General features: G+C 29.9%; 1 protein-coding gene across 3 annotated transcripts; it reads left to right on the forward strand.

Annotated features, from left to right (window-relative positions):
- Positions 1 to 975: 975 nt before the first annotated feature.
- Positions 976 to 19,234, forward strand: LOC143245145 (nucleoporin NUP35-like). Of its 3 annotated transcripts, none has more exons than XM_076491122.1 (11): positions 976 to 1,097; positions 3,519 to 3,634; positions 6,452 to 6,624; positions 7,052 to 7,157; positions 10,864 to 10,903; positions 12,406 to 12,514; positions 14,297 to 14,347; positions 14,536 to 14,605; positions 14,987 to 15,115; positions 15,810 to 15,959; positions 18,857 to 19,234. In XM_076491122.1, the coding sequence occupies exons 2-11, from the start codon at positions 3,530 to 3,532 to the stop codon at positions 18,932 to 18,934; spliced, it is 1,011 nt and encodes a 336-aa protein (XP_076347237.1). In that variant the 5' UTR covers positions 976 to 1,097; positions 3,519 to 3,529; the 3' UTR covers positions 18,935 to 19,234. The 3 variants fall into 3 exon arrangements, with proteins under 3 accessions (XP_076347237.1, XP_076347236.1, XP_076347238.1); XM_076491121.1 differs by lacking the exon at positions 976 to 1,097 and adding an exon at positions 1,208 to 1,345; XM_076491123.1 differs by lacking the exon at positions 976 to 1,097 and adding an exon at positions 1,690 to 1,798.
- The last annotated feature ends 149 nt before the right edge of the window (positions 19,235 to 19,383 follow it).

Consider the following 19,383-nt stretch of genomic DNA (forward strand, 5'->3'; position numbering starts at 1 on the left):
TCGAATTGCTCAGTGTCATGATGTTGTTCCTTGAGTTGCGTGTTTACTACTTAAGACATTACAGTTAATTCTGAGCAGTATTCCTCACAAAATTAAATTGTGGCCTTTTTATTTAAGTACCTTCATCAGTCCCTTGCGCTTATTAATTAACTCTCCTGACCTTCCTTCCTCTACATCATTAGCGCCTACTGCACCACAAAAACTGCATCTCTGCTTGCCTCCTTAATTATATTGTCTACCTCTGTCATTTATATCTACCTGTGCCCCTGGATAGCATAATCTGATTATTTTCTTCTTATTTAATCCACAATCTATTCTATACACATGCTTTATCAAGGAATTACCTGTAATTATAACTTCCTCGTTTCACATCCTTTTCTCACCCTTTTGTTTTCCTTCCATCCAGTAGTTATTCATCTGCAGAAGCCAAGGACTGAAATTTGTTACTCAACAGAATAGGATCATTATAACTAAATTCACTACTTTTCACTCTAATAGTACTCTTTCTAACTTCCTGAAAGTCATTGTTAGCTGATGTACCTTTCACATGTAAATGCTTAAGCATCTCCTGAATACCTGCTGCCATTCCACACAGTCTACACTTCTCTTTATCTATTGCCTCTACTGTAATTAGGATAGCTTCCAACTTCTCCTCTATCCTATAAATGCTACATAAAAAAGTGCACATCTTCATTACTAGTTTACTTGAAAGTACATGCTAGTCCCGAGTTTCTAAACAAAACACACTCATTGCATCCATTACACGTGAAAAACTGTTAACGCTTAACTTTTTTAAACTAGTCTTAATCATTCCGTTTATACTTATAGTTTGAAAATACGTAATTAATATCAAATACCAGTAATATGAGCGTCTGCAGAAAATTTTAGAGGGGGACAAAGTTTTCCAAGGGAAGCAAAGTTGTAAGAAATTTGTTAGTTAATAAAAAAAATGCACAGGCTGAGGGAATAAAGAAAGAATTATGTTTCTTATTTCATAGGGGTGGTAAGGAAGTACTACTGTGGACACTCATGGAGTTATATTTTACTTATCTTAATAATGGGTCTGCAAGAAAGGACCATATGATTACTTATTGCCCGTATGTATGGTAATTTGCTTCAGATTTTTATTTTTTGATTATTTGCTTATAAATCGAAAATTATTTCACTAGATTGAAAAAGCTCAAATGAAGCAAAATTAAAGTTGTTACAAACAAATACCACGTTTTAAAGTTGATTAGTATCAACTAACCTTTCGATTTTAAAGGTTAATACCACAGAATATTTTACCAACAGAGGGAAAAATACCCGTGTTATTTGAACTGAAACGGCAAAAACGTTGGCGAAGGTATGTGGTTCTAATTCATAATTCGGGAATTTCGCGATTAATTTTAGGTTCTTTTAAATTTTAACAGTTTAAAGTGCTTATTAATGTTTAAGAGCAACTTTATGGAATCAACATTGAAAGCAAATGATAATATTTCATAGAAAACAAGTGGACTTTCATCTTTGTGCTATTTAGTTAGGCTTAGCTTAATACAAACTGAATTGTTTACCCATATTATAATTGATAATTGAAACCGTTTGTAGCTGTAACTTGTAAGCCTATAACTAGTTTAAAATACATTATTTCTAGCCAATGATACATGATGTTTGGATATGTGAAACGCCCACTGTGTAAATATGAAATGGGGTATACAACATAGTATTATTGTTATAACTACTACTAGTCTCAGAAATTATTTGAGGCATCATTTCTAATAGAACAAAGAGTGAAAGAGACAATAAGACCAGCTACTAAGTAAGAAATTATTTTATAGATAATTTGGATGTGTTGTAGAAGATAACTGTTGTCAGTGTCAACATTATTATAATTTTTGTGTTTAGTATTATTGATTTATTTTTATCAGATTTATAGAGCTTGGGTCGTAGATTTACCTATGAATGGAAGTTAAAACTAAAAATCTTTTTGTAACTGTGTCTGGAAATTTTAACGTCCTTTTGTAAATACTTTTGAGCTTATGTATGCCTTTCATTAATAACTTATCTCAAGAAAATTGAATACCCATAAGCTTTGTCATATTGTTTAGTATGTTTTTTTTTTCTTTGATAGTTTCTTCTAAATTATATAGTGAAAATAAATAAAAGCACAATCTGCATAATGATGAACTTGCTTCCACTGTAATGTTTCTCCTGGCTTTGTACAGTTGTACACTGTTGTAGCTGTATATCTTACCTTTACAAATAAAACATCAGTAGAAATACGTTGATAATTAGACAAAAACTAATTGGGAAATAAGCTGACTTGTACAATTCCATGGGTTATCAGTTGGGTAAGACTAGTTTTACTACCATGGGATCCCTGAAAGTGTTCTTTTCAAAAGTAAATAAAACTAAAATTAAGAATAACAAATATTTTTATTACTTTCCCATGCACTTCATATGTCATCATGTGTTATAGCCCACAGTGTGTATAATTGTTCTAATAATTTATGACATGTACATGTTTTACTGACATCATGACAGTAACATTAACATTGAGCTTTTCTTATCTGATGTTATTTTATATGTCAGAGGTTAAAACATGTGACCCCTCCAGTCAAATTTTAGGGGAAATATCTTGCACTAATCTGACTACATTAATTTCCCATCAAATACCTCACTGAACTCTAAATCATTGAACTCCAATGTTTAGTGATTATGGTAAGCAACTCAAAATATTGTGATGACTGATATTTCTTGAATACTATTTTGATGTATATACTATTTAAATAACATACCAAAAAAATTGCTAATTGGCTACTTTATTTCTAATTGCAAGAATATTTTAAATTAAAACATCAAAAAAATATATATGTAAAAACAGCTGGTTTGGATTGAAAAAAATTTTATGTAGAGGAGCAAACTCTAAACATTTTCTCAACCTAAACTAGCCATTTTTATGTATATTTTTTTCTCTACAAGTGGGTTTTCTCATCATCACTGATTAAAACATCATCACCTGCCTCAGTGATAGTAAAGCATGTTTTCATTATTTATTTATCATTTAATTTGAACTACAGAAGATCATTGTGGGAATACTACATATTTAGAAAATAAACATAACAGTGATCACCTGATGGTATATTGCTAGCCTTGAGTTTTCATTTATCATGTAGAAAATGTTTAGATTGTCTTAAATATCACTGAGTGTAGGACACATAAAAAACATCTAGGCCTCCAAATGCAATTAATATTTTTTCATTTTTAAGTTTCTTTATTTTATGTATGAAGTTTTTAACTTCTACGAGCTTTTTGAAATATCATTAGTTGTCCTACAAATGGAGGTTAAGCTGTTCAGTGTAATCTCTTAAAGTAAAAAAAGACCTACCCAGTTATGAAAGGTTGAAATAAATATCCCTTCTTGTTTGTAATAATTACTTCATCATGGATTAACTTGCAGAAGCATGCTTGTTTTTAGAATTTGTTTTTAATCATACTTTTAAAGCTAGTATGTTTTCAATACTGTACTCTTATACTAGGTTCCAGAACCATGGCTGAACCAATGACCTTAGGGTCTCCACCAAATAGTCCATCTCCAGGGAGTCAGTATTTACCTTCTTATTTAATTGGTGAACAGAATGGAAATACTAGCCAAGTAAGAATTTTATACTGTCTTTCGACACGTGAGAACAGCTTCTAAAACAAGTCTCTTCTTTAGTCTTCTGAGCATACTTATTTTATTATGTAAATTCAAGTTGAGAAATTTTTATTGGCAAAATTCAGTATATAATTTGTTTAAAATGCACATGATTTGATAAAATACTAGTAAATATTCTGTATCAGAGAGTTGCTCTTCCACACCAGTTCATTCTGTCTGTTAATATTGCACAATGGCCTCTGTAGCTTTTACATTTGTGTTTAAGTTTAGGTTGAAACTTTTTTCAATGTCTATAAAACATTATGGGTTAAGTAATATTTGCTTTATAATTTAGTATAATGCACATATAATATTAATAAACAGATGGTGCTTCTATTCACAGACATGAATACCAAAAGTGACAATTGTTAAGAAAAACATGTTGTAATGATGATAATACAATTATATAAAGAAGTTCCATAACTTGCAGTGATTTGAATACTGCTGTAACTTATCTTGTTGATCTCTTATGATGCAGTAATATTTAAGTAAATTACCAAAGCAGTGCTCTGAAATCTTCAGAAGTAAGTGAAAAGTTTTCAGTTTTTACTTTCTTTGACAGTAGTAACATTTTTAACATTTTCACTGCCATATTTATTTTGTGATACACAAAAGATATAATTATTTTAAAAAATATTTTAATATGTATCTGAAACTAAAAATTGTTAAAGTTTGAGGGATAATATCTTTTCTTCTTGGAGGCATAAATATTTTAAATCACAGAACAGTACTGAAAAGAGAAACATATATACTCATGGTAGTGAAGGAGTTAGTGATCCCAAGTGCAAAACCATAAATACTTATTTATAATATTTTTTGTGCAGGAGGTAAATTGATCACTCAACAGTTCCTGTTGTTTTTCTAGTATATTTTATGTGTATTTGACATCTATATTTCTGTGAGAAAATACTTAGTGTACATTATTTTTAATTATAACTTATTCAAGATGATCCACATGGGCATTATAATGTGATGGTCAATTCCACTATTTGTTTGATAAAAGAGTAGCCCAAGAGTTGGCAGTGGGTGGTGATGACTAGCTGCTTTCCCTCTAGTTTTACATTACTAAACAGCCCTCGTGTAGCTTTGCATGAAATTCAAAACAAACAATATTCAAGATGAAAGGGAATATTTACTTTATGGAACTAGAAGGTATTTAAGTATTTTTAAAATGATATACTAACACTTGTCTTTTTATGTAATTCACAATTATTGTAGCAATATCCTATTTGTAAGGTATCTTTAATCTTGAAATTTCAATCCAAGGACTTTTGCCTAAACTTTTCTATTAATTATGTACCAAGTTTTTCTTGAAATTTAAAGTAGATATATCTTTCACACACACACACACACGCATGCACCAAAACTTCATATCAGTCTTCAATATGATTTCTTGTTGTTGTGGAATCACAGATAAACGTTGTGATTGAAAATTTCAAATCTTACCAATATTTTGGTGTTTTAAATCTTATTTGCAGCCATTTCTAAAACATTTATCTTAACTTCGTGCACATAGCTAAGTGTATATAGGTGGTGATGGATCAAGATATTCTTGTAAATGCTTGAATTTGATTCCGAGTTATGGCCCAATACCAAATGTATGCAGATACTAGTCTCAACACTTCACAGGACTAAAGAGACTCAAAGCATCAAAACTAATATCCTTATAGATATGATATTGTTCCATTGTAGTTGGTGTAACTTTTTGACTGCAGCTGCTTTAAATGTGCACAGAAGTGTTGTGAGTTGCACACTTACATTTGTCTGCACACAGTGGTCCATACTCTTTTAGGTGAATCAGCAGTCATTTGGTTTTATTATAGATGTGTGTTTTGTAAGTCTAGAATAGCTTTAGCTGCTGAATAGTGTGCTTTAGTGAAGTCATAGCTATTTTTGTGTCTGACTTATGTGACTTCATGAATATTTGTAGCTATTTCATTTGAAGGTAAAACTTGCCTCAGTGTTTGTTGGATTATATCAGTATCTTTTATTGTCTGTTAGCTCTTGAGCAAACAGTTTGATAATCATTATTATTCACCCTTTTGTATTCTAAACTAAATTGCTAAAGCTAACCTTCATCATTGTTTTATATTTGAGAATTCTGTTGTCCATTTATGCTTAACATTTTATCTTTGTAGTAAATACTTGTAAATAATAATTTGTTTATTATAATCGATATTTGAGACCATTGATACTTGGTGAAACTCCAAGAATAGAAGACATATTTGTACATTTCATGAATAGATCATGTACTTGTGATCATGGCTTCACCAGTAAAGATTGCACTTTTTATCCGTGAAACCATGACCATGGATATGATGTATTTGTAAAACATGCCATCGTTCTGTTTTTTTTTCAATCATGTAATTTCTTTATCATTTAACACGTTGGCCTCTAAGCTTATTTTGACAATACTTTCCAGGGTCCCACGAGTCATTTACAAAAGCTTGTTTTAGGGAGAGTGTGTATGTAGTCATTGTGTCCCAGCCAATAAATGGACCTTTCAAATGAGAATAGAGCATGACTCTCTAATGAGTCATGTTGAAACCAACATGTTAATGAACTGGTAAATGTGTCTGTAGGGTTTCATTGGACAGGTAGAAATGTTCATGTACTTGACAAGTTTTTATTTTGATTAAATGTTATGTTTAGATACATACCACAATGCTGAAATTGTTAAGTACGTTTGCCAAAACACCTTAACCATTGTTATTGTAAAGTGTATTCACACTTATGCCATTTAGCTTATTGTATGTGAACTTTTGTCAATTCTAGTCTACACCTCGACTTTGGTCCGCAGTGGGAACCCCAACAAAAACATTTACTGGTTCATCATTGTCACCTTCCACACCAGTTGTTCAGCCCTCCAGTTGTCTTGCTGCTGTTGGTTCAACTAGTTTTGGTAGGAGTAACATATTTATGAGCAGTCGAGGAGATATTTCGGAAAGGTGAGTTTTGTTTTCTTTTGGCTATACATGTACATGTGTATAGGGTAAAAAAATGTTAACCCATTGTATTAGATTATTTTAGTATGTTATAAGCATAATTTTGTCATCAACACACATATAAATAAGCTAAAGTAAAGTATTTCCATATTTTCGTTCACTTTAGTAAATATGTCCAAATGTATATTGCTTATTCTTCCCTTGGATAATATAAAGAATCTAAATTTTGCAATTAAGTATCTTAATTCAAATATCAAATGCTTTATTTTAGAGTAATTTATATGTAGGAAGTGCTTTAGGGAATTTGTCAAGCCATTATACACTGATATCATTCCTTTGATTCTGAATTCTCGCTAAACAAGTGTTAAGTTTGTGAGTGCTCTGGTCGTATTTTAATGAAATTTTTTATTGTTGTTATTTGGAAAATCAGAAACCTGTTAAGCAGTCAACCAACTGATAAAGCTGGAGGACCACCTGTCCAAAGTCTTTTTGATAATTTAGCCACTCCTCAGTCACAGACTCATGCTAAATCTAAGGTGAGACTAAGATATGATTAAAAAACATATATTGTACATTAGCCTGCTGTAAGAGACTTATGGATACATGGTGAAGTAGGTTAACTCTTTCATTGTGGGCTCACTCACATTGAAGAACCACGTGATCTCTTTTTCTTTGTTTAAAGTTTATAAATTTAATACTTCAGTCTTTCAGTTAACATTATAAATCTTTCACATACATAAAATCATAATTTTTTATGAAGTGTTATAATAAACTAAAAAGAAAGGTTTGTTCATTAATAGTCTGTGTGAAAAGTAATTTTCATGTTAATATGAGAAATACTATTTATCATTTCATAAATATCAGATTTCCTCTATAACCCCTAAAACCTCATAAATACATTTCAAACGTTTTCTTTCAATTAAATTTTATATTATACCTGTTATTTTTTCTAACCTAACACAGAACAGGGGTCAATCAATTTGACCAATCTTATAAAAAAAAAAAAAAAAAAAAAAATCTAAATTATCCTTGTTCTTATCTTTCTAGAATAACTTCAGATTTTAACATGAAACTGCATTTGTTTATCCTGAGAAGCTTTAAGCTTGTAACATTATACATTTATTTATTATTAAATTTGATTGTTTTGTTCCTCTTTGAGCATGTCTGACCACTATTAGTACCATTATGAGTTGTAAATCACTCAGGGCATGTGCTGCTCACATGCATGCCTCTGAACATTTATTATATTATTATTTATTTATTTTACCTGATCTAATCCTAACTAACCTAACTATATATATATATATTTTCATGTTAGTTGCTTTTATAATAATAAAGAATAAACATGAAAAACAGAAGTAAATTATTTAATCTTTTCCTTGCCATCAATTGTTGAGGATTTTTAAGCCTACCTTTTCAATACCAATATTAATTATACAATAAATTTTTAGTTAATTAAATAATGAACCAAAGATCATAGACTAAGAACTCGCAAAAAATAGAAAATAATTTGAAGGTGACAAAAAATTATTGCTTATCTGAGGAATAATGATTTTAGAGTGAGTAACTTACATTTAATTTTTTTACTCTTTCAAATGGTGGTGGAAAAAAATAGAGAAGACAAGATACCTAGAGGAAGTATCACTGGTGTAGTGCTAGGGGAAATTCACAATTTAAAAAAAAAAATTTTCTTGTAGAATAAGGCACATAAAACTTGTATACTATTGAAATATTGATTGTTACTCGAGATTTTATGCTATACTAATTTATATAACATAAACAACAAGTGATTTCATAAAATTTTGAATCTAAGACACTAAAACTTTGTGGTGTAGTAAAGGATACCCTGGAGAAAAGAGTTACAGATAGAATATTATGATATGAAACTGTATATGCAAGGGCTGTTTTTTTTTTATTGGTTTTCAAATTTTCTGTATATATTTCTGATGTTTTGGATGTGCATGTTAAATCATTAGAAGTAAATTATGTTCACTAAAGTGGTTTCTTTGCACTGTAGTTTCTAGGCTGTGCCTCAGTTGACAGATTACCACTTTGTTATGTATGTACACTTTCATGGTGACATCTCTAGTGATACTTCAGGGTACTTGTTTTACGTTACCTCTAGAAACATTTTCCATTATTTATTGACAAGAAAACAAACTTAGGTTTCCTGTTCCCATGTGATGAGATAAACTCTGATTTGTTTCTTTCTTTAATATTTTAAGACTTATTTCCTGAACCTATTATATTCTGTAACGTTATCAGTCATGTTGTTGATTTCATCTGTTATTTTGTTTCTTTGAATGTAACTCACTTGAATGTATGGGCTCCTTAATGCTTTTCGACGATTGCACACAGCTGTGTAAATCATTATTATTTATTTTATGGTCTGGTGATTCAAAGTGTGATAACCCTACCTCCATTTCATCACAAAGATGCATTATTTTCTTTCTCCAACCTTATATATAAAAAAAAAAATCTAAATTATCCTTGTTCTTATCTTTCTAGAATAACTTCAGATTTTAACATGAAACTGCATTTGTTTATCCTAAGAAGCTTTAAGCTTGTAACAGACACTAAAACTTGTCATATTTTGTTATGACATACAAGTATGACTGAGTGATTAGTATGCTTACATAATGTACTTATACCAAAAGATTTTATTATAATAGAGAGGGGTTGGAAGAGATGTCACTTTGAATGTGTTTCAACTTTTAAATACTTAAAATACGAACTATCCTATAGACAATGTTGGTTCTCCTTGTGTGTGAACACTTTAATAAGAAAGTTATTAAATTAAAGCTAATAGAACATGAGACAATAAAAATAAAGTTAATTATGTTCAACACAAATTAGCTTTAACATTGAGTACTAAATTTGTATATGTATTGTAATCTATGATGGAGAATATTTATTCAGACTTGTGTGTATGTATGAAGGGCATCTTTAAGTTCATTATTTTTCATAAATATAAAATTTCAAAGTTCTTTAAGCTCTCTTAAACTACCAATGCCTAAGAAAGATTTTATTTATAATTTAGACAGCTGCTGCAACAATGTTTGCTAGTTTTTAGATCATGTTAACAGGTTTTAAATTAATCAAAATCTAACTAAAACTAGTCTCTGCTTGGGCAGCGGTAAGTCTACAGAATTACAACACTAAAATCAGGGGTTTGGTTCCCCTAGATGGGCACAGCAGCTAGGCTTATGTGGCTTTGCTGTAAGAAAAACACACAAACTAGAAGCTAAACAGGATAAAACTTTCTTCATTTTGATCCAATTTTGAAAGTGCTCAGAGATATATAAACGTTTTATTTTGGTCAGTTTGACACTAGAAAATATAGCTTTGAGATGGTAATCATTGTTTATTGGATTTTATTAAAATGTTAGTGGTAGCTTTAGGAAGCATTCATGTAGCTGGATTATGTTTCAGAAAATCTACAGATTAGAATAATTAAACAAATTCAAGGAAATATGGAAAAACAAATGCATTTTATTTTTTTTATTAAAGAACAGATGATCAGAAAATATATGTAAGTCTAAGATTTGAAATGCTTAGAAATATTGCATGAAGGTAAATTAAGAAAAATTAGATGGACTGCTAGAAAAAAGTGGAAGTAAAAATTAAAGGAGAGATAAAAGATGTCAACAGCGGTTACAAAAAATTATAAATAAAACAATGACAAAAGGTCTAGCCTTCAGTTTTTGAAACCTTCCTTGTGGGTAGAGAGAGCATGAGAGACATACATGTATGACTGAGTGATTAGTATGCCTACATAATGTACTTATACCAAAATATTTTGTTATGACATACAAGTATGACTGAGTGATTAGTATGCTTACATAACATACTTATACCAACAGATTTCATTATAATAGAGAGGGGTTGGAAGAGATGTCACTTTGAATGTGTTTCAACTTTAAGTTTTTCACGTGTTTTATTTGCCTAATACAATAATTCTAAAACTTGGTCTTATAGTTTTACATCAGTTCTTCAAACTTCTGTTCTTCACATAAAAAAAAAAAAACATTTACAACAGATTACTTCTGTAATGTGTAAATAAATGATTAGCTCTAGTTTTAGGTATATTGAAAATTTTCAGCTTAAAATTCCAATGAAGTATAAATATTATCCATAATTTTGATTTAGTAAAAAACGATCCATAGAATCATATATTGAAGAGTTTTGAGTGTGCAAAGCACTCTTGTATAGTTATTTACTTTCAAATATGTATTCTAACAGGTTCCATGTGTCACATTATTAAATTCTCCTGTCCCTAGTGGTAAGTGTATCATTTCAGATATATCAGTTTGTTTTTATTTAAAGAAGTCCTTGTTAGATGTATGTAGTTGTGTTTCATTTGGGCATTCCTTAGTGTCTTTTAATGTGGATTTTAAATTCCAACAAGTAGTTTGGGTTTGATTAAATCATTCACCTATGTGAGGTCATAATGAAATAGCTTAAGGTGTAAGTATAGCATGTTGGACATATGAAAATCTACAATCTGGTATTGGTAAGGTTAGAGTCCCAATGTTTCACAAAAAATTGTTGTTAAAATATTTTATTATTTGAATTCCATGTTGGAGCTTGTTCAGCATATTTCCATGAGAATGAAATAGATTGTGTTAATATTATCAGTCTGAAAAAGTTGTTTAAACTTGTTTTACTACTTTGTTGTGTTTGTGCAAAATTTATCTATCTTCAGTTGTTTTGTTATGTTGTTGTTTTCTATGTTTTTAGCACAAGTAACTGTAAAACAATTGTTGAATTCCAGAAATGTTTTTTTTCTTTTCTCAGTCCATATCACAATTATTACCACACTTATTTAAGTACTTTTTATACATAACTTCCAATAGTAAAAATATGGCATGCAGGTTATGTTAAATTAAGTGTTAAATAGTGTCTATGAAGTTGTAGAAATGATAAATAACTTTAGAGTTTTTATGATGTTGTAGGAGGATGATTTTTTGTTACTTTCTCTGTGTTTCTGAAATTATACTCTGGTTCTGGTTCTAAAGCATTAGTATTCCATATAATGTTTGCAATTCAACAACTTGTTTTTTGTTGAATTAATCAAACATGTATTTATGTAGATAAAACTATTTTAGTATTAAACATTTTGGGTATATGGATATTAGGCTAGTATAACGTGAATCATGTCCAGTCTGTCATTTGAGGGAAAAATAATGTTGTTTATAAAACAATTTTAAAGTATGCTCTGACTTATTTATGTAAAATGTAAACAACCTGTGTTTAGTATCAAAAAGTATTAAAATGTACAGCTTGATAATATCATGAATTTTCTTTTATATTAATATAATTATAAGAACTCATGAGTGGAAGCAAGGGTGAGGGGTTGATTGTAAACCACAAAAAATATCTAGCTTTGATAGTAAACTGCCACTAAAGCTGATTGATAGCTGTTCATGTACATTTAATTTTTTCAGGTGTTACTTCCTCAAAACTAACAAAAATGCTACTGTTAAAATTTGATTAATAGTAAGAACATTTTTGTGTGGTGCTTGTCAGATGGCAGCATCCTCAGCTACTGCAGCATCATTAGTTAAGTTACTGTGTAGGTAATCTCATACTCTATGATACTGATGGCTTGGTGTGCCTTTCATCTTTTTCACATTTACGTAGCATCATTATTTAGTATTTTTACACATTAATGTGATGTACATGAAAATTAATGTGCTCATTCCTCTTACCTTTATTACACATTTTGATGATATGTTACCAGAGAACATTTGTCTCAAAATTAATATTAAAGCTAATTTTTAGTTGAAGGCTCGTTCCACAGTACAGGAGTATTAATGCCAAGTAGAAGTTTGAATGAGTCCAGTAAGCCTGCACCATCACCAGCACAGGTTTATCCATTTGACAACCAAGGGTAAATTTTTTTCATTCTTTTACATAAGGTTTATGAAAACTTCTAATCAGCTATATTTTTCGTTCTTTGAATTAACCCTTTCTCAATGAGTCAGGGTTCAAAGGCCATGTCACTGCATTTGTTGACTTACATTTAAAATCTAATTGAGCTAATATTTTATGAATTTATGTCAATAAGATGGGAATAAAATTGTTTATCATAATTCAAACTTTAATGTTATGTGTGAGTTAATTTTTTAATTTAAAAATATATATTAAAAGAGCACATTTAAACATAAATTTTCGTGAGTCACATGATGTTGAAATCAGTGCAGTTTCAAATTAGATGTTTGTGATGTGAAAATACAAAGTCTCTAATTTCATAAAAATTAGGAACTCAAATTATTAATCTTGACAAGCTAGAACATAAAATAACAACCTCATATCTTTTTATTTTGCTGAGGTATGGTTTATGTAGTGAATCAGACATGGCAACACTTTCCTTTTTTTCCTTAAACAAGTCATTTTATACTCTTACTACAGTATATGACATGAATAACTAATCAACAGCTTAGAATCAGTGATGTCGAGAAGACCCACTTATTTTTTGTATGCAAAATACATGTAACCTTGACCAAATTTTGTGAAGATACATATGCTGTATCAAAAGTTGTAATGCAAATACATGTGCAACTTGTGTATGTTATACTGGCACCATTGCAAAATGGTTAACCGATTCTAGTTTTAACGTAGAATGATTTACCTTGAAATATATTCTTTCTGCTGTAGATAAAAATCTTGATAAGTCCAAACAATCTCTTGTTCAGCATTGTGCAAAATATTTATTCTTTAGTTTTCTCCAAATATCTTCAACAACTGAAATAAAATTTTGAAAATTGGATCCTTTAAGTTTAATATACTAATAATATAAGTAACATACAGAAAAATTGATATTTCATATTAATTGAGCTAGTAAATAATTAATCATTTGCCAAACACTTGCTTTGTTTTTGTTGTACTTTTTAATTTTTAAAGGCATTTCATTTTTTTCCCATTTTTCTTGAATATGAGATACCCACTTGAAATAGAAATCTATCTCGGAACATCTGGTATGGCTGTTAACACTTTTATCGATAAGCAGAGAACAACATTTTGACCTTCCTCGGTCATCTTCAGGTTAACCATACCAGCCATTCTGAGATACATTTTCCCATTTTTGTTTTTTTATACACAGTTTAAGTTGTATAAAATTTTTGGTATCAGTTTGAATCAAAAGATGTTTTCATCTCCTAATTTTAACATTTTTAATGTTGTGTTATTTTAACTAAAGCCCTTTTAAAAGATGCTATAATACATTTAAATGTCATATGATTTGAACCAACCATTAAAAAAAAAATGAATAAAAAATACTGAGATTGTTTATGCCCACCATTAAGAAGTAACAATTATTTGAAATTATAGACTGTGGAAATGCTACTATTCTAAAATCATATTTTTGAACTACTGTATTTTTTTCATTTGCACTATTGGAAAACTTGCAGCAGCTACTTTGTCTTTTTTTTTGTTGTTGATAGTAAGAATTAATTTGTGTTGTGGTTTTTACAGAACTGTTTACTTCATGTTTTGGTACACATGTTGACTGTTTGTCTAATTAACCTTAAGTATTGTGTTTATATAATAATATTGATCACCTGGTATTTGTCTTGAATAATCTTTACCAATATAATAAACTTAATGTCTATTTGTACTCTTACATGTTTAATAAATGTTAAGTTTGGTAAAACATGTTTTATTATGATTGCAGTAACTCCTTGATTTCTAATGATGAACTTGAGACGTGGGTAACAGTTTTTGGGTAAGTTTTGAGTTTCTAATTGGGAAATTGTTAGATGTGTGTTTGTGTGTATGTATGTAAAAGTACATGATCATTCAAAAAATTTATTTGTTTGAAAATATTATAATAATGCTTTATCATATTTTGACTTGTTGTTGTAAGTAAAAATGAAAATAATGAAATAATTCAGTTCTAATATTCTTCATTAGGTTTCCTGTTGCTTCAGCTTCTTATATTTTACAACAGTTTTCACTTTATGGAACAGTTGTTGAACATAAGGTATGTTCAGAATTTTTTCAACATTAGTGTTCAGTTCTTGCAGATAAAACACACGTAAATTCTTATGTTACTTTATAAAACCATGAAAGACTGTTTTAGAAATGTAACCAAGGTGCTTAATAATAATTACTTCATTATTTTTTTCTTTTCAACTTTGTTTCATGCCATACCTTTAGATGAAAACATAATTCGCAAGAATAAGAAATGTCTGTTCAGTGTGCAGAGCAAATATTTTATAAGTACTGTTTTGTAATGTTCAAATTAGAAAAGTTCACTTATGTGTTTACTACTTATAAAATACCATTTACCTAGCTGTGAGCATGTAATAAATGCATGTTTTCATAATGGAAAGCTTCAATGAGAATAACTCTAATCTTCTAGGTCTCTCCTTGTGGTAACTGGATGCACATTAAATATCAGTCAAAGCTTCAAGCTAAGAAAGCTTTAAGTAAGAATGGAAAAGTTTTTGGAGAAAGTATCATGGTTGGTGTTAAATCATGCAAAGGAAAAGTAAGTGCACCTTTTTCACCTTTCCCAGGCTATGAAAGGTTCTGTTCATCGATTTACAAAAAGAGTGCTTTTCTGTGGTAAATAATTAAAAAAGTGTAGATTATACTGAAATGTGGTTATTGTTATTTTTGATATTAACTGACTGTAGAGGTTGAAACAATGTTAGGACAAGAGAAGTGTTGGAATAGTAGCAAATAAGTAAACGTTTTATTCTTAAGTAACAGTGATTACACAGTTTAGTTAACATTAATGTTGTGTTGCTGTTATAAGATTTCTTTAATGCAAGACTACATTCTAATGTTGCAGTCATGTTTATCTACAGAATCTACAGATAGGTTGACTTAATTTGCCAGTGGCTGGTTGTTCCAATAAAAATAAGGTGTTTGTTTGTCCTTTTAAAACTATCATTCCACTTCCATATTCTTAACAATCTGATTGCTAATGTTCAGAGATCATGTAGTTTAAGGATACGATGAACGCTCACAAGTAGCACCACCAATCAAAATAATTGTCTTAAAGAAATCTTGTTGATTTTTTTTTTCCTAGAAAAATAGAACAATGTTAAATTGTATGTTATTGAGTCTTTTATCATTTTTGTTCATTGTATGTTACTGAGTAATAACAAATTTACTTCTTTGTCTGTATTGTGTTGTATTTAATAACCATTACCTTTAAGTGTTAATATTTTCTTAAGGAACTGAAAGATGAATCTTCAAAAGAAAACTCCATGTTTGGAGTAAGTACGCCATCCCACCAGATGAACGGGGATCTGAACAGAAGTAATCGAGTAGCGAACATCAGGCCTCTAACTCAAGCATATAGAACAGCTGTTAGTCAGCATGAGGTGTGTCTTAAACTCTGTACCTTGGTTTTGTAGGTTATGAAGTCCCGTTTGTGATGAAGTAATGTGCAAAATTAGTTTAAAAATAATTTTTGCGAAATATTTCCTTTGTGGGTGGAGAGTATCAAGCATGTGACTAACAGGTCTAATGAGACCTAACCAACAAAAGTAGTTCTGAAATTAATTTGAACTTTTGGATAATTTTTAATTATTTGTAACAAACTGAACTGAAATACTTTTAGTTGTAGAACTTAAATTTGTAGTATTAAATTTCACACATTTTGAAAAATGTTTCAATTATGAAGAACAAAATGCACATGTTTGGGTAACACAGAGTACAAACTTATTTATGGTAATAACTGTCTTACTCTATTTCTCTTAACACATGTTTCATCTTGAAACTGAAATGTAAAAAATTAATTGTTTTATTGCAAGAATCCTTTAGATGAAGCCTACAGTTAGCTGGCCTGTCTCAGTTGGTAAAAACATGCAGTCTGTTACAAACCAAGTGTACTCTATTTAAAAGCAAGATGGGCTACTTGCAATGTGTTCCTTGGGCACAAATCAAAGGAAAAATAAATTGCAAAAACCAACTGAAAAAGAAAAGTTTCTCTGATAAGTAAACATTCAAAAATAAACTACATATAAATTTTATATTGAAATATGTCAAGAACAGGCTTTAAGTTTTTAAAACTGTAGTGTATTAGGTATTGAGTTGTTACTCCAGTTCAGTAAAGCATCTGTAACTAAATATATGATAGGTAATGATTGTGATTTCAGATTGAATGAAGCACCTGTAACTAAACGTAGTACGTTTGGATACTGGGTTGGGATTAGGGTTGAGTGAAGCACCTGTAACTAAACGTAGCATGTTAGATACTGGGTTGGGATTAGGGTTGATTGAAGCACCTGTAACTAAACGTAGCATGTTAGATACTGGGTTGGGATTAGGGTTGAGTGACGCACCTGTAACTAAATGTAGTAGCTTAGATACTGGGTTGGGATTCAGGTTCAGTAAGGCACCTGTAAGCTGCAAAAAATGTTTTAATGACAATTGATGTATTCATATTTATCTTAAAGATGGAAATTAAAACTTTATTTATGTAGATCATAAAATCATAAAATAAGTGCATTTAAAATCATCTACTGTGTTTTTATTTAACTGGTCAGTCCATTTTCTATGTGCTTTAGATGGAAGTGCATCAACAGCACCTGCTATTAACACTTGAGCTACTCTTATTTTAGAATTAGGGTATGCTATGTTCTGTTAGCTGTTGTATAGCTTTGCACAAAAATTTTCTGAAACACACAGTTAAAAGAGCTTGGCAAACCCTTTAGATAATGCTCTGGTTTTGAGACAGCTATAATCTTGTGGTTCTCTATTTATGCCATTCTGGTTGAGAATTTCATCACTATAAGCCAACATGCTTGTGGATCTGTCAATAATTATATTCTTGGCAGATAAGTTTGATTGATTGCTTAATAAGAGCTAAGCTAATGGGACACAATGTGACTTTTATATTTGTAATCACCTAATATGTCTCAACAGATGTTGCTTTACTTCTGGTCTTTTTTGACTGTGGAATTGGGCCCACAGAGACATGCTTGTGGATCTGTCATTATGTGTTTTATAAAATTAAATAAGAAATACCATCAATCTTGCAGAGTTTTTATACATTTTATCTGTTGTAATTATGTTTGTTACCTTTTCTAGAAATTTGTCATTTTTTAATCAATACCCTTTATCACTTATTTTTGTGCCAGGCCATATTATCTGCATCTTTTCAAACATAAAATCATTAAACATAGACTAGATATTGGTAATTTTTTAGTGTAATTCTCAATCAGTTACAAACTCAAACTTGTATAATATAGAAGACCCCTCATCTTGCAAGATAACACTGAAACTGACCAGTGGACTGTGTTTGTAAAGAAAAGAAGAATTTATGAACTGAGATTGTGGTTCATAATAGGGATTGCTCAGGAACTTAATCAAAACCATAATAGAACATTTGAGCGAAAAACCACCTCAAAAAATAAACTTGTTTCTTAAACAATACTCAAAACCTTTCTTTTCAACAGTTAAGACTACCCAAACATTGATAATAACCAAAATATAAGTTATTTCATGATTGTTAGACAGAATCAAAATATGCTATTTGTTCATATTATTGTTTTATGAGCCTACAGTAAAATTTGCTGCATGTTTTGCATCAAACCCTGGACAGATATACTATATGGAACACTGCAATTGTCCACGACCTACTTAAAAGTTGATTTACAGTTATAAATACATAATAGATGCAATGTTGTTCAAAGTGGCTGCTTCCTTATTTGACTTGTGTTAAATACCCTTACATGAAACCTCAGTTATAATGCCACGTAGCTTAGTAAATAATTACTTTAAAAGACAAAGCTTTATTTAAAGTGGTATTTTAGATATTTCTCTTGTTTCAAAAGACTGCTTTTCTACTGAATTTTATGCATGCTTCATGGGGGTTGTGTCTCGCTCTAGACATATATTTGTCCATTGTTGTGCATCAAAAAAATACCAACATAAAATAATTGAAAATTGATAATTTAAAATCTAGAAATAAAAATGGCAATAAAACATATATAATTAAGAAATACAAGGAAGTTGTATTAATCAAGTACAGAAGTAAAATTCTAATATATTTAGTTAAATGCTTGCACTGGAGAATCAAGTTTAATTTATTAAAATTAGGCATTTACATGAAAGTTTTATGTTGGGTGAAAGTTCTCAATGCTTGCTTATTTAGTGTGAAACATGAAGTCTACTTGATCAGCATTATAGATTTTTTTTCTTCTATCTTTTATTTTCATCTGTGTCTGTTTTCATTGAAACATTTGTAGGTAACACATGTTTATCTTACTTTCAGGTTACACCCCATAATCAAACACCACAGAAGACAAACAATATTATATCAAAAGCTATGGAGTATGCATTTGGATGGTGACATAATTAATGTCTATTTTCTGTATAGATCTTTTATAATTTTATTTCTGATAATAAGCCAGGTGATCAAGATTTGATCTTGAAAGGTAGACAATCAATTGATGAGCTATCAGTGAAGGTTTATTTAAAATTAAATCAACTATCATATTAAGGTTTTCTCTGTATCTTATGATTCATGGGTACTGTTGCTACATTCTAATTAACTAAGAGATCAAATCTTAAAGTACTGTTTAATATTGCATCAAGTGAAATTTTGTAAAATCTATATTCGATATAAGAGAATAAAATTTTGTATCACAAACTGTGTATTTTTTCTTTTTTTTTTATAGAAGTATCTTTAACTTCTGTTTTGATTTTCAAATATCAATAAAATGTGTCCTCTTTGAAAGTGACACTTCCTATTTCTAATGGACTGGTGATGTAATGTATACCAAGTTTAAATAAGATGTC

The sequence above is a fragment of the Tachypleus tridentatus genome, chromosome 2 (assembly GCF_004210375.1).
Source record: "Tachypleus tridentatus isolate NWPU-2018 chromosome 2, ASM421037v1, whole genome shotgun sequence".
Taxonomy (NCBI): domain Eukaryota; kingdom Metazoa; phylum Arthropoda; class Merostomata; order Xiphosura; family Limulidae; genus Tachypleus; species Tachypleus tridentatus.